At 34.6% G+C, this 24,820-nt stretch overlaps 4 protein-coding genes across 6 annotated transcripts; 3 read left to right on the forward strand and 1 right to left on the reverse strand.

Annotated features, from left to right (window-relative positions):
• Positions 1-940: 940 nt before the first annotated feature.
• Positions 941-6,864, forward strand: LOC21385230 (ELMO domain-containing protein A). 3 transcript variants are annotated; one of them, XM_024173629.1, is made up of 9 exons: positions 941-1,932; positions 2,987-3,096; positions 3,325-3,393; positions 3,562-3,728; positions 3,867-3,921; positions 4,497-4,617; positions 5,582-5,629; positions 5,790-5,884; positions 6,094-6,864. In XM_024173629.1, the coding sequence occupies exons 1-9, from the start codon at positions 1,842-1,844 to the stop codon at positions 6,193-6,195; spliced, it is 858 nt and encodes a 285-aa protein (XP_024029397.1). In that variant the 5' UTR covers positions 941-1,841; the 3' UTR covers positions 6,196-6,864. The 3 variants fall into 3 exon arrangements, with proteins under 3 accessions (XP_024029397.1, XP_010086775.1, XP_024029459.1); XM_010088473.2 differs by having other exon boundaries at positions 942-1,932; positions 3,613-3,728; XM_024173691.1 differs by lacking the exon at positions 941-1,932 and adding an exon at positions 2,191-2,312.
• A 1,825-nt stretch (positions 6,865-8,689) lies between these two features.
• On the forward strand, positions 8,690-11,355 carry LOC21385231 (pentatricopeptide repeat-containing protein At1g71460, chloroplastic). The gene is made up of 2 exons (XM_010088474.2): positions 8,690-10,812; positions 11,308-11,355. The coding sequence occupies exon 1, from the start codon at positions 8,690-8,692 to the stop codon at positions 10,631-10,633; it is 1,944 nt and encodes a 647-aa protein (XP_010086776.1). The 3' UTR covers positions 10,634-10,812; positions 11,308-11,355.
• Positions 11,356-13,302: 1,947 nt separating this feature from the next.
• LOC21385232 (nucleoside diphosphate kinase 1) lies at positions 13,303-15,380 on the forward strand. The gene is made up of 4 exons (XM_010088475.2): positions 13,303-13,554; positions 13,986-14,034; positions 14,400-14,631; positions 15,039-15,380. The coding sequence occupies exons 1-4, from the start codon at positions 13,504-13,506 to the stop codon at positions 15,151-15,153; spliced, it is 447 nt and encodes a 148-aa protein (XP_010086777.1). The 5' UTR covers positions 13,303-13,503; the 3' UTR covers positions 15,154-15,380.
• Positions 15,381-19,551: 4,171 nt separating this feature from the next.
• Positions 19,552-23,977, reverse strand: LOC21385233 (probable WRKY transcription factor 12). The gene is made up of 4 exons (XM_024174028.1): positions 23,418-23,977; positions 23,091-23,164; positions 22,432-22,593; positions 19,552-19,782 (listed from the first exon to the last, which is right to left on the reverse strand). The coding sequence occupies exons 1-4, from the start codon at positions 23,733-23,735 to the stop codon at positions 19,620-19,622; spliced, it is 717 nt and encodes a 238-aa protein (XP_024029796.1). The 5' UTR covers positions 23,736-23,977; the 3' UTR covers positions 19,552-19,619.
• Positions 23,978-24,820: the final 843 nt, after the last annotated feature.

The raw sequence follows: 24,820 nt of genomic DNA on the forward strand, positions 1-24,820 counted from the left end.
AAATAGTATTTTAATAAAAACTCAATGGTGATGAAAAATTTTAATAGGGTATATAGGTGTGATTTTATTCGTCTCTTTGTTATGAACGCATAGAAAAAAATTATCTCAATCAGAATTAAAACAAAAAAGTTGTGACGTTTTTAAGAATAGAAAAAATAATGTTCATTAATTTGAGTTTGAGTTTAAGAACTTGAGTTGAAAAGAAAACTTAAACTCAAATTTTAACCCCAAACTCAAGTTAAAACTCGAGTTAAAACTCAAATTTAAACTTAAATTTTATAAATAAACATAAACTTAAATAAAATTATAACTTGAGTTAAAATTTTTTATAAATTTTACTCTATAAAAACTAACCTTTAATAGGGTATATAGGTGTGATTTTATTCGTCTTTTTGTTATGAACGCATAGAAAAAAATTATCTCAATTAGAATTAAAACAAAAAAGTTGTGACGTTTTTAAGAATAAAAAAAATAATATTCATTAATTTGAGTTTGAGTTTAAGAACTTGAGTTGAAAAGAAAACTTAAACTCAAATTTTAACTCCAAACTCAAGTTAAAACTCGAATTAAAACTCAAATTTAAACTTAAATTTTATAAATAAACATAAATTTAAATAAAATTATAACTTGAGTTAAAATTTTTTATAAATTTTACTCTATAAAAACTAACCTTAAATATTTTTATTCATAGAGTGAATTAACAAAGACCACCCACCTTAAATCCGTCCTTACCATCCCGCGCTAACACCTATAAAGTATGCTGACGTTCGTCACTTTTTCAGATTTTGTTTTAGCGGAAAACAAAGGGGAAAAAAAAAAACCTAGTCGTCTACTTTTACAGATGAAGCGTGCTGGATGAAATGGCTAGAATACCCTTTGCATTAGCAGCCGTGGCAACAGAAAAAGCTCATCGCCTATTTATTGCGTTTCCCGCTTTTTCAACCTTTTCATCACAAACAGAAAAATCCACCATCCCCCCACTCTCTCTCTCTCTTTCCTATCTCACTCCGTCACCGCCCACTTTTTCGAATTCTGTTACTGTCGGGATCCACAAAAAAAAAAAAATCGAAAGAGTGAGTTGAGAGAATATCGGACGTTACTCGTATTAATTAGCGAAATACTAATTACTATAATCAATAATAAATGAAAAAAACCGGCCTTTTTTTGTAATTCCAATTTCGCTCGCTCTCCTCTCTCTCTCCTAACAAACAAAACGACGTCAACTACAGAGAGAGAAAGAGTGAGAAACTCACGCGAAGAGAAAGAAACACAGAGAGAGAAAGAAATCTTTATAACTGATTTTCTGATGGATTCGATTTCGGAGGTTCAGATCTTGGAGAAACCCTAGCCATTTCGCTCAAGATTCTCTCTCTCTCATCCAAGAACGCACTTTGCTCTCGTTTTCGGTATCTCCGGCATCCATTCCGATCCTCAATTCGCTTGCTTTCATCAAGAATCCGGCCGTAATTCGCCATTGTCTTCTCCGATCGATGTTCACGGCTCCTTGTTCATCCGATTGCGGTTTCGGATAACTTTCTCGTTGGTTTCCGATTGCCGGCGGATTTTGTTGCATTTCCTGTTTTGGATTTGCCTCGGAACGGGTTTTTGGTGTTGCTCGGTTCTGGTTTTGGCCGAGAGTTGAAATATTAGAGGTTTTTGTCCAATGTTCGGGCAGTTCGTAATCAGATTGTAGATTAAGCTTGTTTTCCTGTTGATTTGGCCTGTTTTTTATGTGTATTTGTTTTCGCTGCCGTTTGTTTGGAGTTCTGGATCGTTGAGGACGAGTTCCTTAGGGTTTTGTGAACTTGATGTTGAAAGTGTAATAATAACAGAAAGGAATAATGGATGAGAGAGGAGGTGGCGGCTCATTCGTTGCTGTGAGGAGGATTTCTCAAGGTCTGGATCGAGGCAGCACTTGCCATTCAACTTCTGGTACTTCTGTCTCCCTCTCTCTCTCTCTCTCTCTCTTTTTTTTTTATTTTAATTATTGTTAATTTTCACTGTGAATGTTTCTTTGTTTATTTCTTTGCCCGTTAATTCTGTTACCTTTGCTAAATTATTCCCACTATCTTTTTGTTGTCCTCTTTCTCTCTCCTCAACTTCTTTCTGTAAAGTGGTTATTCTCTCTCTATAACACTTTTTTCCCCTCCTTCATCGCTATATCTCGTTTAACAGGTCTATCTTTCTTTCATTTTTAGGTTTTCATTCCAGTTTAGATCTTGAATTGAGATCGAACTATCACAGATATTTATCAACAAAATGATGTTTTCTGATATTATAATGTGCTGTGGTGGGTGAATTGCTATATATGTGTGCGTATGTGTATCTATATATCTCTCTGACTTTTGTTGTTGAATTAAATAACTGGATTAGAGAAGTTTATTTGCAGCTTGATATCTTAATTTATTGCTTTGTTCAAACATCGGGAGTATATGGGGAAGTATGTTTCATTTTCGATTGGAGCTTTCTTACTTTTCTACAAAATGTTGGGTGGGGTAACATCTGAAATACTCTTGGTGTCTGGATGGAAAATCTCCCGGTATTTCGGATGGAGAATCTTTGGAGGTCCTTTATTTTTTTATAGCACTTTTATGGATCTCCTCTCCATGAGGTTCGTAATTGGAACTATGATATGATCTCACTAGTTTTGAGCTTGTCATAGTTTCATTAATAACACTTTTTTTTTTCTTTTTTTCAAATAATTGTCGTCAGTTCTTGAGTTTTATGAAAATATTGAAGAAGTAGAAACCTCGTGAAACAACCATTTATTTTGGCAGTGGATATGAAATTATTGTCTCAAACTGTTATTGTTGTTGTTGTTGTTTTTTTTTTTTTTTTCTTGTTTATTTTCTTTTTGGATGGTAGCTTAAGAAGATTTCTTCATTGCTTTGGCACAAAATTTTTTATAGTGCAGCCTTAGAAAAGTTGTGCGTAAGACGATTTTAGAAAAAATGAAAAAATGTTGCTAACAGCTGGTGCATTACAGCCGAGGTTGTGGCAGGATCTGCTGCATGGCTTGGTCGAGGTCTTTCTTGTGTGTGCGCACAGAGGAGGGAGAGTGACGCTCGTCCTTCATTTGATTTAACCGCCAGCCAAGTAATTTCACACAACACCTTCTATCTTTTTGATTAATCATTTGGATTTAATTGCTGTTCAGTTGGTTATTGTTGCGTATGTAAATTTTCGGGATATGATTGGCTTTTGATTGAAATTTTTAAACTTGTTACTGGTTTTCTTGGTAAGACAAGAATTGTTGAAGTTATTTGCAGTTAAATATATCTTCTTATGTCCATATATTATAACTTGATTATTCCCCTTTAATAGGAGGAATGCTTGCAAAGACTTCAAAACCGAATAGATGTTTCCTATGATAGTTCAATCCCTGAGCATCAGGTATTTCTTTAGATGCGGATTCTGTTGACTCTTGGGAAATAATATCATTAGAGCTTTAAATGGCTGAATTATAAACGAGTTTCCCAATTCTTAACTAATCTTTAAATGGTTGGATTACAAACGAATTATGATCTTAGAATTTCTGATGCACTTGCTGATGTGGACAAGTCTGGAAAGATGAGTCACATTCTTTCTTTGTGCTATTCTGCTTTGCTGCAGGAAGCTCTAAGGGCTTTATGGAATGCTGCCTATCCTGAGGAAGAACTTCGTGGATTAATATCTGAGCAATGGAAGGAAATGGGATGGCAAGGGAAGGACCCGTCAACAGATTTTAGGTAGGTACCTCATTGCCTATGTGATCTGCATAGCTCATTATTCGTGCCACTTGCCAGTTTTTATCACCCGCCATTCTAAGTTTATTTCTACTTTCTTCTTATTTGCGGCTAATTATAAATGTTTGATCTATTTTGTAGGGGTGGTGGATTTATATCGTTGGAGAATTTACTGTTTTTCGCTAGAAATTTTCCGGTATGTTCTTTTGTAGTTTCATATTATTGTTCACATTTCTTTCCCCCTTCCTGCACACAAGTCTGATATATATATATATATATATATGTATATTCTCTGTAGGTTTGTGTGTATATCCCTTTTTCAGTTGTTATCTTGAATTTATGTTCATTATTTCCCTGAGAGGTGATTTATCTAAGATTAGTATAACAGCTGAAAGACAATATCTAAGATCAGTAACAAATGTGTAGACTTACAAAAACAATATTCACATTTCTACAAATTAAAAGGTTATGTCTGCTAGTTTTGTGATATTGCAACATTGAATAATGTGGTAAATTATAAGATTTCACGCAGAATTACTAAAGAAGAATAATAAAGATCTTGCAAACTGAGAGCTTCAGATCTTAATTGCAACAAAGATTTTGTGAAGTTGTTCTATTTTCTAAGACGTTTGGCATTAGCTGATGCAAAACTTCTAGTATGTTTACATTTACTTGTTTAATACTCTTCATATTAATTATGAGATTGGAACTGTAATGTGCAAACTGCACTACGTCCCATTTGTACTAAAAATGCCAATTATTTGAATGTAGAAATCCTTCCAGGATCTCCTGCGAAAGCAGGAAGGTGATCGATCAGTGTGGGAATACCCTTTTGCTGTGGCTGGTGTGAACATCACATTCATGCTTATCCAGATGCTTGATCTTGAAGCAGGTTTGTTGTCTTGATGCTTATCCAGATGCTTGCTCACAAGTGTAGTATTGTACACTTTATGTCTTGATGGAAAGTTGGCGATGTTTAGTCTTGCTTCAGTTATTTGCAATGTGGTTGAGTAACAATTCTGTTCTGGTGAAAAGTTAGATGTCATAATCAATGTGTGTATATACTCTGTTACATATCAGGTAGAATAAGTGAATCTTTTTTCCCTCTTTTTCTCGGAAACTTTCTGATCACCATGTCTCGCTAAGTTCTTCAAGATCATCTTTGTTTATAGAATTTAGGGTTAATCCAACAAATGGTCCTTAAAGTTTACCCACAATCTCTCTTTGGTCCCTGATTTTTAAAATGTCCCATAGTTAAGTCCCTAAGGTTTTTACTTGGTTTCTATGTCAGTCCTTCCGTTGACTAGGTGTTAAATATTTAATGGAAACTGTCAAAATTAGGGACCAAAATTAGAAACAGCTAAAATTTAAAGACTATATGTAGAAATTAACTTTTGTTTTTTGTATTGTTTGTCCCTAAACTTTAGATGTTTTTAATTTTAGTCTCTAATTTTCACAAATTCTATTAAATATTTAACACGTAACTAATAGAACCTCAGGGATCAACTGTGGGACATTTTAAAAGTCATGGGCCAAAGTGGGATAGAGGGTAAACCTCAGGGACCATTTGTGAGATTAACCCTAGAATTTAACATCCTTAACCCATGCTGGTGTCTGGGGTGAGAAGTAGACTATTGTGATTATAAAAGGTAGTAGTTAGTAGTAGTAATCTTTGTTGCTGATAAAGAGCGATGTTCACATATTGCTGCAGAATTTTGTGTTACATAATGAAAGCAATACTTGTTAAGTTGTTTAGCCTTCGTAAGTTATAACCAATTGTTCGTCAATTATGCTTTTGAAGTATGTTTTGCGGTTTTCTCAAGTCCATTCATTAACGACATGTTTCAATTATACAGTAAAACCACGAACACTGGTTGGAGCGACTTTCTTGAAGTTTTTAGCAGGTATTTTAGGCTTCTTTATACTGTCAGTGGCACATTTTTCAATTTTTTGCGTTCTGAATTCACTAGAGGAACTCTAATTGTGCAAATGCCCTATTTTCTTAGTTTTGATCAAGGACTTTTTTATTAACTAGATTTTGTTTATTCTTCTCTTGCGTTACAGATAATGAGTCGGCATTTGACCTCCTTTATTGCATCACATTCAAGCTGATGGACCATCAATGGCTCACTATGCGTGCATCATATATGGATTTTAATGTATGTGCTGCTCAACTTTCAAGTTTCCCTCATGAAAATAGTGCAACTAAATCTTGATTGATCTGGATGTATAAATTGTTGAGGGGGTCTTTTAGAGTTTTCTAGTTACCTTGTGCTATTATTATTATTTATTTATTTGAAAAAAATTCTCTTGTGCTATTATCTTTCCAGTAATCTATATTTTTCCTTCTTTATTGTGATTTTAACAGACGGTGATGAAAGCCACACGTCGACAGGTTGAAAAGGAGCTTCTGAATGAAGATGTGCTACGGCTTGAAGAGTTGCCATCATACAGCCTTCTTTCTCGGTAGTATTGAGGTACCTGAAAGTGTCGAGACAGCTCGAAAGTAACGCTTCTATTTCTAACTAGATGGTATTTGTACATGATTAAGGCGCTTCTTGACAAATCTCCTGATTGCTTCTCGAAGGAAAAAAAAAAAGGTTTAGTTTCCTGAGTTTGTAAGGTCAAAAGTTTGGTGTGGATTTGATTTGGGTTTTAATTTCAGAATTAGGTGGAAAACATGGCACGACATGTCAATATATCATAGTATCAAATTAGAGGAATGTGGAATGTTTTCCGTTCTGGATCTGATATGAGTGCTTTAGGAAGTCCTATGATTTTGAGAACTAATTCTACCCGTATTTTCGAGAATGTTTCTGAGGCTGATGATTATAGGTTATTCTCCTCAGATTGGTTATGGAGATAAAATTGGAAATCTTAAGGTTATGTTTGGTTTTAACGGCGAAAACCATACGCCTCAATTATCTGTTGCGTTTGAGACTTTGAACCTATAATTTTGGAGATTTCAGTTGAAGGATCAAACTGGTATGTCATCGTATGTCACCTTTGTGGCGTTTCTTTTGGCAGCGTAGGTCAACTACTTGTGCGAATTGTAGTTAAGTGTGTGACTTGAAATATGTATGAACTAATTAATTTAAGTAGACTAGTGAGCACTTTTCCTGCCACCAACTGTTTGGAATCTAAGAGGATGTTTGGTTAGAAGATTCAAATCATGATTTGAATCATGGTTCATAGTTTGCTACAGTGTTTTCTCTCACAAAAAATACACGTAAATCAAAAATGGTTCTAATTACATGATTCTAATTCACGAACTAAACGTCTCTTAATTCTGTGTAAGAAGAACGCGAATGAGGCGTTTGGGTATGAGATTCGTTTAGACGAGAATGTGAATTTAAAAAGATCACTGTGTTTGGTATACAGAGTTGTGTACTTTTTTAAACAAAATAAATAGTTTTTGTTAATAGGTAGAAAACAAATTAAGAAATTAGATTTTGAAATGTCAAACTAGAATTCTCAAGAGGAAATTAAGTAAACAAGTTAGATACGTTGGGGACTTTTAATCAAACAAAGAGAATCAAATAAAGCCACTAACAACAAGTACGTCTGTTATCAGCTGTTTAATTTTTATTTATTGTCAAATTCTACATTTCTTTTAATGTGATTTTAAACCCATCTAATAGTCAGATTTGTACAACACCAGTAAGAGATTCTACCGCAAAATGACCCCAAAAGTAAAGCAACGAACTAAGGAAAACGAGCAGCCAAATATAGTTAAATTCCACAAAATACGAAAGCTAACAATGAATTTTTTCCTTCCTATCTCCGGTTAGATTGATGAATATTTTTTATACAATATTTATTTTGTTACACAAAATTAATACTACATAATAAGTATTTATTACATGATGATGAAATAGTTATGTAATCATATATTTTATTATATGAATAATGAAATATATTTAAAATATCAGTTTTAATTAATGGCAGTGTTGAAATTGATCTAGAAAGTTGTTCAATCGAAAGGCAACATGTGGCAGCGCGGCATATGTCGCAACTCTAGGAGTGGTGCACGCATCCCTAGGGGTGCATGCGTCGACACCCACCACCCACAGTGGGGTTTAGATACTTAGTGGCTGGAGTTGTAATTTTACCGATACCCAATCCATTATGGTGCGTTTGATTGATATATTAATTTTTTTTCATAAAAAATACACATAAATTGAGAATAATTTTAAATCATAATTCTGAATCTATATACCAAACGTTCACCTAATCTCTCCTCTTGCGACATGAGAATTGTTCAATGTGCAGAAAAATGACGGACTTAGCAGATTTGTACGCCAAATAAGTAATTAATCCAAGCTTACGATTAATTTTTATTGCAATTAATATGTGATATTTTGGCATGATTGTAAAAATTTTAAAATTCAATTCCGTTGCATTTACTGTTTCTTTACAACCAACAAGAGTGTGTAAAAAACTTACACAGAAGATAAAAATCTAAATGGTCAGATCACAATAAAATAATGTCTAACTAAAAATAGGGATTTTTGCGTTACCAATTCCCAAATTTTATAATTTTGACACTTTAGGTTCTCATTAAGAATTTAAATACTCAAGTCCTAAACTCTCGGTCTGTTTGCTTCCCTAGTCCTTATTTTTAGAATTTGACAAAACTCTTTTGTTAATACCGTTTGTCCTCATTTTAAGAATTTAGATGCTAAGCTCCCTCAAACCAATCTTTTTTTTTTTTTTTTTTTGATAACTGGCAGTAGGTTAATTTGGTTCAGTGTAAAAAGAAGCAGAGGATTTGGCGGGGCATTGTCCACTAGGCACCTAAATATTAATCTTCCTCCAAATCACCATTTCCTTCTTACTTCTCTCACTGCCTTTAGCTCTCTCAATATATATATATTGATAATTTAGCTCTCTCAATATTACTTTTCTTCTTCTGCTGTTGCTGCTGCTGCTCTTAAAACTCCATAGAATAGACAACGCTTCACATGCTTCGGCGAACCCGAACGCCAGCATCGCCGGGAAAGCGCCGAAGGAAACGCCCGGTTTTCACCAAGAAGGACGCGTTTCCGGAGTCCCTGCCGCTCCACAGCAAGAACCCGCGCGCCGTCTACAGCGACATTCAGCGATTCGCAAGGCAAAACAAGCTCTCCCAGGCTCTCACCATCCTCGACTACATGGACCAGCAAGGAATTCCCGTCAACCCCACGACCTTCGCCGCTCTCATCGCTGCATGCGTCCGTACAAAGTCGCTGGACCACGGGAAGCAAGTTCACGCGTTTATCCGGATCAATGGACTCGACAAAAACGAGTTTTTGCGTACAAAACTTGTTCATATGTATACTTCCTGTGGCTCGGTTGACGATGCCAACAACCTGTTTGACGAAAGTCCTAGCAGGAGTGTGTACCCCTGGAATGCGCTGCTTAGAGGGAATGTGATTTCTGGTGGGAGGAGATACCGGGACGCGCTTTCTACGTATTATCAAATGCGGGCCTTGGGGATTGAAATGAATGTTTATAGTTTCTCCAGTGTTATCAAAAGCTTAGCGGGTGCGTCAGCGCTTTTGCAAGGCTTGAAAACTCATGCCCTCTTGATTAAGAATGGTCTTGTCGGTAGTGCAATGCTGCGGACGAGCTTGATTGATATGTACTTCAAATGTGGTAAGATTAAGCTTGCTCGGCAGGTGTTTGAAGAAATTGTCGAACGAGATATTGTTGCTTGGGGAGCAATGATTTCTGGTTTCGCGCACAATAGGCTGCAATGGCAGGCTTTAGACTACACCAGACGGATGGTAGATGAAGGGATAAAGCTGAATTCTGTTATATTGACTATTATTCTTCCTGTGATAGGAGAACTTTTGGCCCGGAAGCTGGGCAGAGAAGTTCATGCTTACGCAGTGAAGACAAAGCGTTACGCGAAGCAGACATTTATTCAGTCTGGGTTAATTGATATGTATTGCAAGTGCGGGGACATGGAGAATGGAAGACGGGTCTTTTATCGCTTGAAGGAAAGGAATGCTATTTGTTGGACCGCTTTGATCTCGGGCTATGTAGCGAATGGGAGGCTCGAGCAGGCTTTGAGATCGATTATTTGGATGCAGCAGGAAGGGATTAGGCCTGATGTTGTAACAGTTGCCACTGTAGTTCCGATTTGCGCAGAGCTGAGGGCTTTGAAACCAGGTAAAGAGATTCATGCTTATGCTGTGAAGAATTGTTTCTTGCCCAATGTGTCTATAGTCTCTTCCTTGATGATGATGTATTCAAAATGTGGCGTATTGGATTATTCTGTAAGATTGTTTGAAGGTATGGAGCAGAGGAATGTGATCTTATGGACAGCCATGATTGATTCCTATGTTGAAAACAGACATCTAGATGAGGCACTTTCTGTGATTAGATCTATGGTGTTATCCAAGCATAGGCCTGATTCCGTAGCAATAGGAAGGATGCTATGTATTTGCAATGAACTGAAAAGCTTGAAGTTTGGAAAGGAGATTCACGGACAGGTCCTGAAGAGAAATTTTGAGTCGGTCCATTTTGTCTCCGCAGAAATTGTTAAGATGTATGGGCGTTGTGGAGTAATTGATGATGCTAAGTTGGTTTTCGACACAATCCGGGTGAAGGGTTCAATGACATGGACTGCAATTATAGAGGCTTATAGGGATAATGGACTATATGAAGATGCTATCGATCTCTTTTATGAGATGAGAGATAAAGGTTTTACCCCAAACAATTTCACTTTCCAAGTTGCTCTTTCTATATGCAATGAAGCTGGTTTTGTGGATGATGCCTGCCGGATCTTTAACCTAATGACGCGTAGTTATAATGTCAAGGCCTCTGAAGAGCAGTACTCTTTAATCATCGGACTTCTTACACGTTTTGGTCGTGTGGAGGCTGCTCAAAGATATATGCAACTGAGTTCTTCTTTATCTTAAGGAAGTCTTACACGATTTGGTCGTGTGGAGGCTGCTCAAAGATATATGCAACTGAGTTCTTCTTTATCTTAAGGAAGTAGCCGAGGAATCTTCATCCTGGTGTTGAAATTCATTACCTCCATAATTGTACAATTAGGATCGTTCTGAGCTCAAATGTATATATCTATTGTAATTTTCCGGTATGTTCTTTGCAGTTTCGTATTATTGTTCACATCTCTTTCCCTACACACAACCTTTGTCAGTAGTTATTTTGGATTCCAGTTCATTATTTCTCTAGGATGTAATTTATCTAAGTTCAGTAACACATCTGTAAAGACTTAAATGAAAACAATGCTCACCTTTTCTACAAATTAAAAGGTTATGGCTAGTAGTTTGTGGTATCGCAAGGTTGAATTGTTTGGTAAATTATAAGATTTCTCACAGAATTACTAAAGAAGAATAATAAATATCCTGCAAACTGAGGGCTTGAGAGCTTAATTGCAATAAAGATTATGCGAATGTGTTCCATTTTCTAATACGTTTGGCATTAGCTAATGCAAAACTTCTAGTGTGTCTGAATTTACGTGTCTAACACTCTTCGCATTAATTATGTATTTTGGAACTGTAATATGGTATCTGCACTACGTTCTATATGTACTAAAATACCAATTCTTTGGATGTCGAAATCCTTCCAGGATCTCCTGCTAAAGCAGGAAGGTGATTGATCAGTGTGAAAATACCCGTTTCTGTGGCTGGTATGAAACATCAAGTTCATGCTTATCCAGATGCTTGATCTTGAAGCAGGTTTGTTGGTGTTGCTTATCCAGTTGCTTGATCACAAGTGTAGTATTTCAATTGTTTGTGTTTTGTATTTACTAGAGGAGACCCAACAGTGCAAATGCTCTATTTTCCGACTTTATGATCAAGGACCTTTTTATTAAGTTAATGATTTTGTTCATTCTTCTCTTGCATTACAGATAATGAGTTAACATTTGACCTCCTATATTGCATGGCATTCAAGCTGATGGACCATCAATGGTTCACTATGCGTGCATCATATATGGATTGTAATGCATGTGCTGCCCAAGTTCCAAGTTTCCCTTTAGAGATTGATGAACAGTGACATTGACCAAAATATTAGCCATACTTTTATGTGCAATGACTGATAGACGGAAATACTACTCCGGCCAACTTATGCTGCCTCGTGAAAATAGTGCAACTAAATCATGATTGATCTGGATATACAAATTGTTGAGGGGATCTTATAGATTTTTCTAGGTATCTTGTGCTGTTATCTTTTATAGTGATCTATGTTTCCCCTGTTTTATTGTGATTTCAACAGACGGTGATGAATGCCCACACATTGACAGCTTGAAATGGAGCTTCTGAATGAAGATCTGCTATGGCTTGAAGACTTGCTTTCATACAGCCTTCTTTCTCGGTAGTATTGATGTCCCTGAAAGTTTCAAGACAGCTCGAAACGCTTCTATTTCTAACTCGATGGTGTTTGTACATGATTAAGGCACTTCTTGACAAAACTGGCTTCTAGTCAGCATACTCTGAGTCTCTGATTGCTTCTCGGAAAAAAGAGGTTCAGCTTCCTGAGTTTGTAAGGCCAAAAGTTCTGTGCGGATTTCATTTGGGTTTTAATTTCAGTACGAGGTCGAAAACAAGATGCAGCATGTCAATATGTTGTGATACCAAATCATAGGAATGCGGAATGTTTTTCATTTCTGGGTCTTTAGGAAGTCCTATGATTTTGAAAACTAATTCTACCCGTATATTGAAGAATGTTTCTTAGACTAATGGTTATAGGTTTATTCACAGGCTCATACTGGTTATGGAGATAATTAATGGAAATCCTGTGTTTCTTTTTGGTTCAACGTAGAAAACCGTACGCATTAATACTATATTATTGGAAATCCTCTGGTTATTCACCTCACACTGGTAATGTATTTCAGACTCGTGTAGTCCACAAACATCTGACATTGAGCCCCATAAAGGCAGTCTCTCCAGTTCTTTAGAGTGAACACTACAACTGCGAGTTCCCCATCTCATTTTGATGCATCGCTATAGATGACAAACTTCCATTCATCTCATGGAATAGCAAGGATAAGTGCACTGGTGAGCCGTCACCCTCCTTTCCACTCCACTCATACTTCTTTTCTTTCCACACTTGACTTTAGTAACAAGCTTCAAAAATCCTTGTTCAACAAACCAAACTTTTTTTTTTCTTTTTTAAATCCTCAACTAGGAATTAATTGCTTAGTGATTAACTATCTGGTCAATCACTACTTAAATCAATATTAATTAGTGTTTAACTAATATCAATCCATAATTATTCAATGACTGATTTGGCCAGATCTAATTGACCAGGTAAAGATTACTAGTGGCCACAAATCATTTTCCCAAAAGAAATTGTATATTTATTGGGTATTGTTTTAATTGTTAAATTAATTTTTTAATTATTGAATTTGTGATTAAAATATTTTTATGTTACGCATTTCAAATTTTTAACATGACTCTTGTAAACCTTACCTACTCATACGGTCAAAAACCTGTTCTACCATTAAAATTGCCTTTTTCTTTTAGAGAAAATAAAGATCACCCTTTTACAGCCGTCCATTTTTTATTTTTTTTTAATAACTTTACTTTGGTGGTGGAACTTTTGCTCAACGTTTCCACGCCAAAAAAAAAAAAAAAAAAAAAAAAAAAAGAGGAAAAATCCCAGCGAATATTCCGTAGCGAATAGGGTTAGGGTTTCATTGCCTTCCAAATTATAGCGTATATATATATACTCTTCTTCTCTCACACTCATTTCGTCAGTCTCTCACTACGCTCTCACAATATTTCACTGCTTCTGCGTAGTTCGGAGACCTTCACAGGCAAAAATGGAGCAAACTTACATCATGATCAAGCCCGATGGTGTCCAAAGAGGCCTTGTATGTCGTCTTCCTTTTTTCCTTCCTCCTGTTTTCTCGTTTAGATGGTTTTAGCTTTAGTGCTTTGCAATTTCGGAGATTTCTAGATTTATTTTTGTGGATTTATTTTCTCATAATTTCTAGAGATTTGCTGTTTGGTTGTCGGGAAATTTCCCTTTTTGGTGGGCCCACGGAAGAAATGATTTCTCACCAAATCTAAAGCGAGTTGACGTGTTTAGTTTAGGATTATTTGTCTATTATATAGAAAAGAAAAAATCGTTTGGATTTTTAGGTATTTCGCGTTAAATCTGAAACTAAAACATATGATTTAGGCTTCACAAAACTAGTCGGTACATCTGCAAGATCTTTCTCCAATTCTTTTGAGCATTATGCACTCATTATTTGATACCATGTTCAATTCTCTAACTTTACTGTCCCTTCTCGTTTTTTAGGTTGGTAACATCATTAGCAGGTTCGAGCAGAAGGGATTCTTTTTGAGAGGTGAATGTTGTATACTGTTTACTCTGTTTCAAAAAGGAATATTTTGAGTTATGTAACTTTTTCTTATAGATTTGATGTATAGCTGTTTGCTTATTTTACATGACAAACCATATGCGAAAATGGAGATTGATCGTTTCAGTATTGTGTGCACAAGATCATGGAAAATCATATCCTAAAGTCTAAAATAAAATACAAAATCCGGTGATTATATTGTATATTGTGTTTTTTTTTAACAATGTTTCAAAGTTCGCGTGCTGAAATTTTCAAATAGATCTTATGAACGGGATTACAAGTAAGTTCATGGAAAGAGGTTCGGTTTCATCAGTTATTTCCTTCTTTTAAGTTGAGTACTTGATTTGTTTTAGGTTTGAAGATCATAACTGTTGACCGTGCCTTAGCTGAGAAGCACTATGCTGACCTTTCTGCAAAACCCTTTTTCAATGGGTTGGTTGATTACATTATTTCTGGCCCTGTTGTTGCTATGGTCTGGGAGGGTAAGGGTGTTGTGACTACCGGTAGGAAGATTATTGGAGCAACAAATCCTGCAGAGTCTGCCCCTGGAACCATTCGTGGTGATTTTGCAATTGACATTGGCAGGTAATTTACTTTCTTTTATTTATAATCTGATCAATTGAAAATTTTGTGCTTACGTTTTGTATAATGATTTTCAATCTATTTGTTACCACAGTATGGTTGTATATTCTTTTATTGTCGTGGAAGGATTTACTTTAGGCTAATAAGTATGTTTTCTAATATTGGCGTAAATGTCAAGCTTATCCTACCGGTTAAATTAGCATTTTCTATTTAGTAATGTTCTAATGCCTTATTGTTCTAAAAAGTTGGTTGTTTGAGCATATCTTTTGAAATTTATTGTCACTCAAGATGGATATAGAATAGAAAGTAGAAACTAGATTAGAGCAGATTGTTATGCTCAATTATTGTGCTTCTGAAAGTATTTGTCCGGAATGAGTGTGCCTGACAATGAAATTTCTATTGATGAACAGGAACGTTATTCATGGAAGTGACTCAGTTGAGAGTGCTAGGAAAGAGATTGCACTGTGGTTCCCTGAAGGGACTGTTAACTGGCAGAGCAACGCTCACCCATGGATCTATGAGTAAACTTTGTCCGGTTTCACTCTCCTGTTATGACCGCGCTTTGTTAAGTTATTAGAATTTTGAGACCAAATTTAGCTAGGTCTTGTCTGTTTTGTTGGGTGCTTATATGCATCGTCCTAAACTTATTGCATTGATGGTTAGTTCATCTTGGTGATGAGTGTATTAATAAGAAACCTACAGATATCAATATCATTGCGGTTTGCAGTGTGAAAATCTTATTTCTTGTCGTACATGGTGGGCTTTGATTTATTAAAAGCATGTTTCTGCTACTTACTGGATATCCTCTGGTGTATCAAGTGAAATATAAAGCAGAGCAGACTAGGAAGTTTAGAAAGTGTGCAGTAAGAGTTGTCCGAGTCCGGGGGTAGCCCGCAAAGCTTGCCATTCCTTGGCCATTTTTTACCCCCTTCTTTGGTTTGTATTTGTGTGTGTGTATAGTTATATTCCATTTCAATAGCGATTCACTTAACCCATTTTGAGCATCTTTATCCTATACCAGTAACTTCACCATTCTTTTTCGCTGTTGACCAGATTTCATAGATCGAATGCTATCCGAGCCCCCCTTCCCTCCTTTGCCTACTCCGTAAGCATGACCTCCTCTATGGCTTCACTCAAGTTGTTAGTCCTATGGAGTTAATGAATGTCTACATTGCACCTTAATAATTGCAAAAACTTGTCCCGTTTGTTTGAAATGTCGTACTCTACCTTGTGTTTTCATATATGGCGTCCAACTTGTTCACTGTGTTTTATAACGTTCCAAAAACGACCCCTTGTCGCAAAATCACTGACCAGCTTTTTTTTTTTTTTTTTTTTGTAATTTTCCAAACCGCATAGAACCACAAAGCTCTAAGAGTTCCAAGCCTTTGTAATTAGCAATAATAATAAAGTCCAAAGCTCAAACATACATACCAAAGTTCCAAACCACAAAGTTCAAGGAGTTCCAAAGCAAAGTCAGTAAACAATAATAAAGTACAAAGCTCAAACATACAAACCAATGTTCAAAACCACAGTTCCAAACCCCAAATTCAAAAAGTTCCAAACCAAAATGTAGAGTCCAAACAAACACACCAAAGTTCTGGACTTATAGCAAAATAGTATGGTAATACAAACGCACAATCTTGCACAGAATAGTAAGTAGAAAATGCAAGTCATAGAATTCAAAGGCATTTATTTATAGAAGGGTCCAAATGAAAATCAACAACAAAAGTCGAATGTCCATAATCAGTCTCTTGCTACTCGTACTCTTCCTCAAACCAAATATCAATACATTGTCATCATCTTCTTCAAGTGCATATATCTGTTGTGACTTTATGTGTCATCGCATTAATCTAGTCATCGTTTGGTCTCTATCATACAAGCGCACTGACAAACACTGACGTGACAACTCTAAGCCTTCATCCTGCATTTCTGCTAGCATTTATGCATTGTATTATAATTTTTGTATATAATGTTTGCCTTACAATAGTTCATACAAGTACAATCTACCATGTATATCTAAAAGGGCATTGGAGGAGCATTATCCATCAAATGAATGACAACTTAAAGTCACTTTATCAAACTAAGAAGCATAACATAATAGCACAACTATAAGCGTTCTTCTATTCCAAATGGACTAGAGGCAAATATGGGTATAACGGATAAACCTGGAAAAAAGAAAAAATGATCTTTACCAGACTTTAAAAAAACAAAATGATCTTGTCCTATTTATAAAATTTGAGGCATAGTCTAAACTGGACTAGACCGTTTACATTCATATATAAAGTTCAGTTTTTCACAATATATATTAATATGTTATGTACGTATAAAGCAACCTCAGTTGGCGTACGATTCAAACTTATACTTGATCCTGCAAAGAGAAATGAGGATTCCAACTATTAGATATGTTCGAAGTTGAATGAATCATACAATGATTTAGTGATGTATTTGCTTGGTCCTAGACTTGAAGGTCTTTAAAGTCAGTTCTAATGCTTGCAATCTATAGATCAATTGGTCAATCATTGAGTTAACTAGGTTGTGTACCAGTTTTAAGAAGAGTTGGTTAGTTTTTACCACTTCTTATCTTTTTTTTTTTTTTTTTTGGATACATCTCACTTTCATTTGCTATAAAGTCTTTTATCCTTAAATTCAGATTAATAAGAAAAAGTAAAAAAAAAAAATAATAATAATATCAATAAAAAACCTTATCCACTCATTGGCCGTGTTTGGAATTGATCTCATTTTTATTTTTTATGTTTTTTGAGAAAGAAAAAATAAAAACGTTTCCAAAACAACGTTTGGCACAATAAAGACAAAAAGCAGAAATGAAAACGATTTTTTGATTTAGTGTAAAATGAGAGAGAAATGAAAAACGACTTTTAGTTGTTTTTCATTTTTTATTTTCGTTTTCTCCTCTCTCGAACAGAGAGAGAGAAAGAGAGACATTAATAGATTTTTTTACACTGAAAATAATCTCTTAATAAAACTACTAAACATATTTTTAAAAATAATTGCTGTCTGAGATTGAAAATATTTTTTTTTTATTTTCATATAAAGAACAAAATTATTTTGAAACAAATCTAAACAAGCCCATTATTTTTCCTGTTCCCTTTTCACTATTTTATTATTGGTCTACTCGCTTTCCTATGTACTTTTAAGCTCTAAGCCTAAAGATTTATAATGGGTGCACGAATAATGTTTTGAACACCACTATTATGGCAGAGTTGTAAAAAGAAAAAATGAAGAATTTATTTTTGGAGAATGTATGAGTCTGGACTTTTATTTTTTATTATTGATAAATATCCTTTTGTTAATGTAATTATTTGACTAAAAAAATTATAAATCAAAAGTAAGAGATAAAAATATTGACTCATGCACTTTCATGAATATTTGTCAAGATTACCCTTATAAAATCGGCCAGCTTGGCCCGACGTTTATGGTTCATGAAAGAAAATAGGGCAGGTCGGTTGTTGGAGAGACAAATAGGGCTCATCCTGTAGCCCAGCTAATATAATTTTTCAAACAGAGAAAAAAAAACCTTAAAAAACCGCACAGGCTGAGCTCGGGTTTAAAAGAACACTACAGGGTTATTTTTTTGCAACAAAATTCAGAAAAAGTTTGAACTCGAGTTACAACTTTATTCAAGTTCATGTTTTTTTTGTAAAACTTGAGTTTGAACTCGAGTTTGGGGCTAAACTCGAGTTCAAGTTTTTCCTTAAACTCAAGTTCATAAACTCGAACTCATGTTAATGAACATTATTTTTTCTATTCTTAAATATGTCATAACTTTTTCATTTAAATTCTTATTGAGATGATTTATTTTCTATGCATTCACAACGAAAAGACGAATAAAATCCCATCCATGTACCCTATTAAAATTTTTCATCACCATTGAGTTTTTATTAAAATACTATCTAAATACAAATTTAAGTTTTGACTCACCCAAACACAAATTGAAAAAGATTCTCAATTCAAATCATAACTCAAATATGCACGTTTAAACACAAACTCGAAGTTACAACTTCAATTAAGTTATAACTCAAATTCAACTCAAAATCATCATTCAAATCACCCTAACTCAAAAATGCGAAAGAACAACCCCTACAAACTTAAGTTTGAATAGACTTATACCAGAGAATAAAATATCTACTCATAATACCATTACTACGTCATCGAATTATATTTAGAATAGCAAATATGATTTTAGGATGCCAGTATCCGTTGTGAATAACAGTAACAGTCTAGTATCTGTCGCGAATACCAGTAGCCGGCCGCCATACTAGTTGGTATCCGCTGTGAATACTGGCTAATAACCTGCCATAACGAGATATCCACAACCATCGTCGTTGCACAAACACTTAAAAAACACAAAAATACATAAATTTCAAACACTAGAAACAGATAAGAAAAAGGAATCCATCAAAAAAATCAGAAAAAATGCACGTTAATTAACCACTCATGGAGGAAAGCTACATCGTGGTGGAGATTGGCCGTGACGCGAAGCGAAGGAGATCTCAAACGGATCTCCCCGCATTGTGGCCATGGTGAGAGAGATCTCTCTTCCCGCAGAGGAGAAAGATCTCCTTTGCACGTGGGCCACAACTGATATCATGCTCTAAAAACACCCCAACCTAGTTGGCTATATATGTGTATCATTATTATTTTTATGTTTGCCCAAAAATATTTACTTGCAGCATATATCTATATATATATATATATAGATAGATATATATTAAATTGTATCTCGAAGAGCCAAGGCTACCAATTAATATTGTAATTACACTAAAAGCTAGAATTTTTAGAAACGTTTTTTTTTTTTTTTTTTTTTTTTTTGAAAATAAAGTTTTAGAAACTTAAAAGGTACAAGTTTTAGAAACTTGTGATGATGGCAATCACTCTAAAATATCAATTTTACAGAGACCGTCTTAAGCTACAATACTACATTGTGAATAATATTACAAGAAAAATTCTTGTTGTAGTTGATTTTACATTAATTAGAAAGAGCTGAAGCATTCATGTTCAGAGGAATTTGAGTCATCAGAAGGAGAGTGGTTGTGTCTGCCTTCGTAGGTTGTTATCACCATACGACAATCCTCGGAGAGTCGTTCAACTCTCTTCTTCACCCGACAGTTATTATGAGTACAACGGTAATAACTCCTGCCATTAGGTCAAACGAAAACATGAAGTATGATGTCAGTGATCATATAAAGTATGAAAAAAAAAATCAAATAAACTAGTTTATGGATATGTCTATATGATATGTACATACATGATATACATATGTGATATGTTAATGAGTGATTATCAAGTTTTGGAGGGAAAATTTATCCAAATCGAAATGAAACTAAAATACAGACATTTATGTATGGCAGCAGAATGATTTCGTGAAATAAATATATGAAAATAATTTTTTAATTCGACCCTTAATTCACTAGATGATCAGAAGTAATAGGACCAGTACTAGGGAATTTCAAACTTTGAGATGGGTAGTCACCTAACATATTTCATCATCAGTAGAGAGAGAGAGAGAGAGAGAGAGAGAGAGAGAGAGAGAGAAGCAAACCAAATATAGAAGAGGAAGATCATACAAAGAACATAGACAGATGAAGAAGCTAGTCATAGCAAATATAGGTACAATACCCCTATCAATACTGATACAAGATCTAATCGAACTATGCCATTCGGTACCTTTGGAAACGAAGAAATAAGAGCTTAACAAAATGAAAAGATTGGTTATCAATAAAAAAAAAAAAAAACAAGAGATTATGATAACTTGTAGTTATACTTTCATCATGATTAATAATTCATATCCAATTAACAATTGAAAACTTCAATAATATAGTGGAAAAAGGTAAGGTCATACATCCCAGTCATGTGATAGATATACCTATATATATATATAAATATATTTCCACCAATCGATTATACTAAAGCTTAAAAAATTTGTTAAATTTGATTAAAAAATCTGTTTAGTACTGCTTTATCTAAATCAAACTTCAAAGTTCAAAGTGCTTGATAGTATTCCCAAAATAGGTTTTAGAAGCTAGCTATATATATAGACAATACGTACACTATTAAAGTCATGGTTGGGAGACATGCATAATATTTTTCTTAGGTTAGATGGAATGTGAGAGAGAAGTCCTTAATTAACAGCCCAAAAAGTGGAATAATTAACAACCACACATGTACGGGCTATCTATCTAGTTAATGACAAGTACTAATTATAAATCAACAATATATCAGCTATATTCTTGAGAATATATATATATATATATATACACACACATATACATATATGCATATAGGCAAAATCATGAACCCTACAAGATTCCTTAATTATTGTCTAATATTTCATTTTTTTTTGTTTTACCAAGTTTGAAATCTTAGAGGAACTTTTTTATGAGTCAGATTATATGAGATTCTATTAGACGTATATTAAAATCGAACGGCCAGAACAAGACTCTACTTAAATCTACGGTTTCAAAAAACTTTAACAATTATTCTTATTCCTCCTGTGAGATACCCATCGAATGTTATATATATATGACAAAAAATCGAAGTTCTTAATCTTAATTCTAAACGGCAATAATTGAAGCCAAGATATGTCCAAAATACACGCACACACAAAGCAAGCTTTTGATTAGATGTTTCTTTCTTTGTTTAGCAAACAAAATTGATTAATATCTCCTGAGATCTTTACATGATCTTATCCAGATAGCTACATGAAACGTACGTCTCATGTTTCTACGTATATACACGTCAATTTATTTTGTTTGAAGCTCCCGATATTATATATATATATTTTTTTTCCTGTTTTGGTTTTGAAAACTTCAAAAAACAGTTTCAGAACCGCCATTTAAATCAGCCAACGAAGCAAAATGTACTGATGTCTTTTCGAGACGCCGCTGATCACTGTAGATTTCTTGCTCTTTTGTGTTATTGAAGCTTTCTTCGAGTAATAATTCTAACGGGGAGATAATATAAAAAGGGGAAATGATGGACTCTTTCAAGTATTAACGCTCATTGTTTTTAAATACTCATACTTAGAATATTAATTTACTTTTTTCCACGATCGATTAACATGATCAGTATAACCATTTGACCTTATTCTAATTTGAGTTGGGTTACAATGGGATAATATAATCTTACGCCTCCTAACATCCTTCAAGAGCTCAGCTGAATTTTAAGATAGCTCTGTGGTTGTAGATATAACTTTAGTATTAAAGATGCATCTGATATCATCACAAGGAGTAGAGTTCAAATCATCCTATTCTCAAATTTAAAAAGAATGAAAGAAAAAAAAAGACTTCTTATCATCTTTCTGGCACATTATCCTTTGATTTAACATCTATCTCTTGATTCTTTGATTTAAACATCTATTTAACCTAGATTGTTTTTGAAACTAGATTGGTTTTTAATTAAATAAATATAATTTTATGGAGGTAGAAATTCATTATTTCATTGGTTTTTTTTTTTTCTGCATTATGCAGTCTTTTGAATGAAAATCTTGTCTATAATACTTGGATGCATGCTCCCTCTCTGATCTCAAAATATGTCTTGACTTTTGAATATATATATATATATATATATATGTTAAATCGCTAAGGTAGAAAATCATTCTGAAAAGTAAATATATCATGGACAAACTCATTTCAGCTAGTTGGATCAAAACGTTAGTTCCAAACTACTCATGTTGCCCACTACAACTTATATGCATATTATTTAAAACATATTTTGCATGAATTTATGAGCATATAAAATGAAATGGTAACTAATTAAGGATAAACTAATTAATTAAGTAGGTACCTTGGGTGAAGACTATTTTTGACAACTTTCTGTCCATATTTCCTCCACTTGTAACCATCATCAAGCACATCCACATCACTTCTGGTTTGGAAGCAAAACCTTGGCTCCCTCAGCTTTCTTCTCACCTTCACCTTGCTTTTATCTGCGCTTGAGCTCCTCCACCTGCCCAAATACATTAATCAATCGTGATAAACCATATTTCCAAGATCCCACTACTACTTAATTAATATAATTAATCTCTCTAAATTATTTATTTGAAAACTCCTATCCTATTTTTTTTTTTTTGTTTCTTTTTGAGAATTGGACAAATTAACCCCATGTATACATTTTGTGTAGATCGATATATAGGTGAGTATTACATATCAATCAAAGTGTTTGCTGTGTCTGAGTTGTTCTCTACAGCCCTTTCCCGTACAACCCCAAAAGAGTATGGTCTTTGAAAAATCACATATAGATTCTTCTCTTCCATATATTATGGCTGCAGAATCTCCATCTTAGATTTTGTTGGAAGAAACGTGTACAAAAAAGGAGTATATTCTTGAAATCCGTGCCCTCTTTGTGCATATTTGCATGTGTTTCCGTTTTTTTATGTCGAAATTAGGGGAGAGAGAAGATCAAGTAGCTCGCATGGTCATAAATTGAGTAACGACTATTAATACCATGAATTGCTTCCATCGCTAGCATTACCGGTGCAATTTTCCTCATTAACAGCCTTTGGATCCAAAGTCCCCATCTGCCAAAAAAAAAAATTAATAAAAAAAATTAATTAATGGTAGATACAACCACAAAACTTACTTAAGGGTTTGTACTATAACATGGAAAAAAAATAAATCCAAAAAAACTAGCAATAACATATGATTATATATATCATAAACACAATTAAACTAGTAAGTATTGGTCTTCAGTTATCTTATTAATAAACCAGTAGTACTTGTTTTGATAAAATTAGAGTTATTAGGAACAGCTAGCATATGAATCACCAGTACTTGTTCGTTATTCCAAGAAGCTGGTCTTGAAACGAGGTCGCCATGGCAGAACCCCATGGAGGCGGCGTTCGTGTTATCGGTGGCGGTGGCGGCAGTAGTACCGTTGAGAGGCAGCTGAGTCGACGACGACGACAATTGGGCGGCCGCCGTGGATGGCTGAGAGGCCGGCGACAAGAAGCTCAAGACGTTGTGGGTACTGTGATGATCATGATCTTCAAATTGCACAAACCCCATTTCGTGGATCGGAACCGTCGCCGGAGTAGCAGCGGAGAAGGCCGAGACCTGAAGATCGTAGCCGGGCACTCTTTCTCCTTCCATTTAAAATAATATTCCAAAAAATTCCTTCTTTCTTTTCTTACAAACAATAATTAGCTCTGTTGATAATTTCTCCTCTTTGTGATCGATGATTCCGATCCGTACTGAGCTGTTGGTAAATGGTAATAGTGAAGCTGCAGGGTTTTGCGTTTTTTTGGTGCTTGGCACACGGTATGTGTTTGTAATTTGGTCAACAGGTAAACGCAAAATGGAATAATATTATTATTATTAATGTTTCCTGGAAAATATTCTATTCCATCTTCTTAAGGTTGTCTATATGCTTGGCTTGTTGGCTATATATATGGAATAATACAACTAGTACTAGTCTTGAACAGCCATATGTGTCGTGTTGCCCTTATATTCTCTCTCTCTCTCTCTTCTCTTCACACACGCATGCACAGTTCAAACTAATTATTAAGCTGCCAATGTGGGGGATATGTGTACTGGAAAAAGGACTGGATAAGAATAACCCATTAATTACTAAGCTACAATTTGTCAAACTGAATTATTGTTCCATTTTCGATCATATCTATTATACTATCTAGGCGCTAGCTCGTAATTAACACATTTATTAACTTATTAGAATTTTCCTTTTTTTTTTTTTAATGTAAAGCTTTAGAGGACGTTTGGTTGAAGAATTCAAACCATGTGATTTGAACTATTTTTGATTTACGTAAATTTTTTGTGAGAGAAAATACTGTAGCGAACTACGAATCATGATTCGAATCAGAGAACAAATCCCTCTACCAAACATCCTTTTAGCAATACAACCCTGGGTCGAAGTCAGAAGTACTATAGAAGTGAGTGTGAAAAGATGCTGTAAAATTTACATTTAGGTGACGCCTTTGGGGGTTTCATATATATAGTAATTTCTTTTGCTTCATATTATATAGTTAATTGTTGTTAGATTATAGGATTTATTTTATCTTTTGTCTTCTGGCCAAATGCATAATTAATTAATGGATTTATTTTAAAATTTACACATCATATTATAGTGCCTAACTTTAAATATTTGAAAAGTATCCGCTTTGTATATGTATGTGTGTGTGTGCGCGCGTGTGTATATATATGTGTGTGCATGTGTGTGT

This window comes from Morus notabilis, unplaced genomic scaffold (assembly GCF_000414095.1).
Source record: "Morus notabilis unplaced genomic scaffold, ASM41409v2 Scaffold105, whole genome shotgun sequence".
NCBI lineage: Eukaryota > Viridiplantae > Streptophyta > Magnoliopsida > Rosales > Moraceae > Morus > Morus notabilis.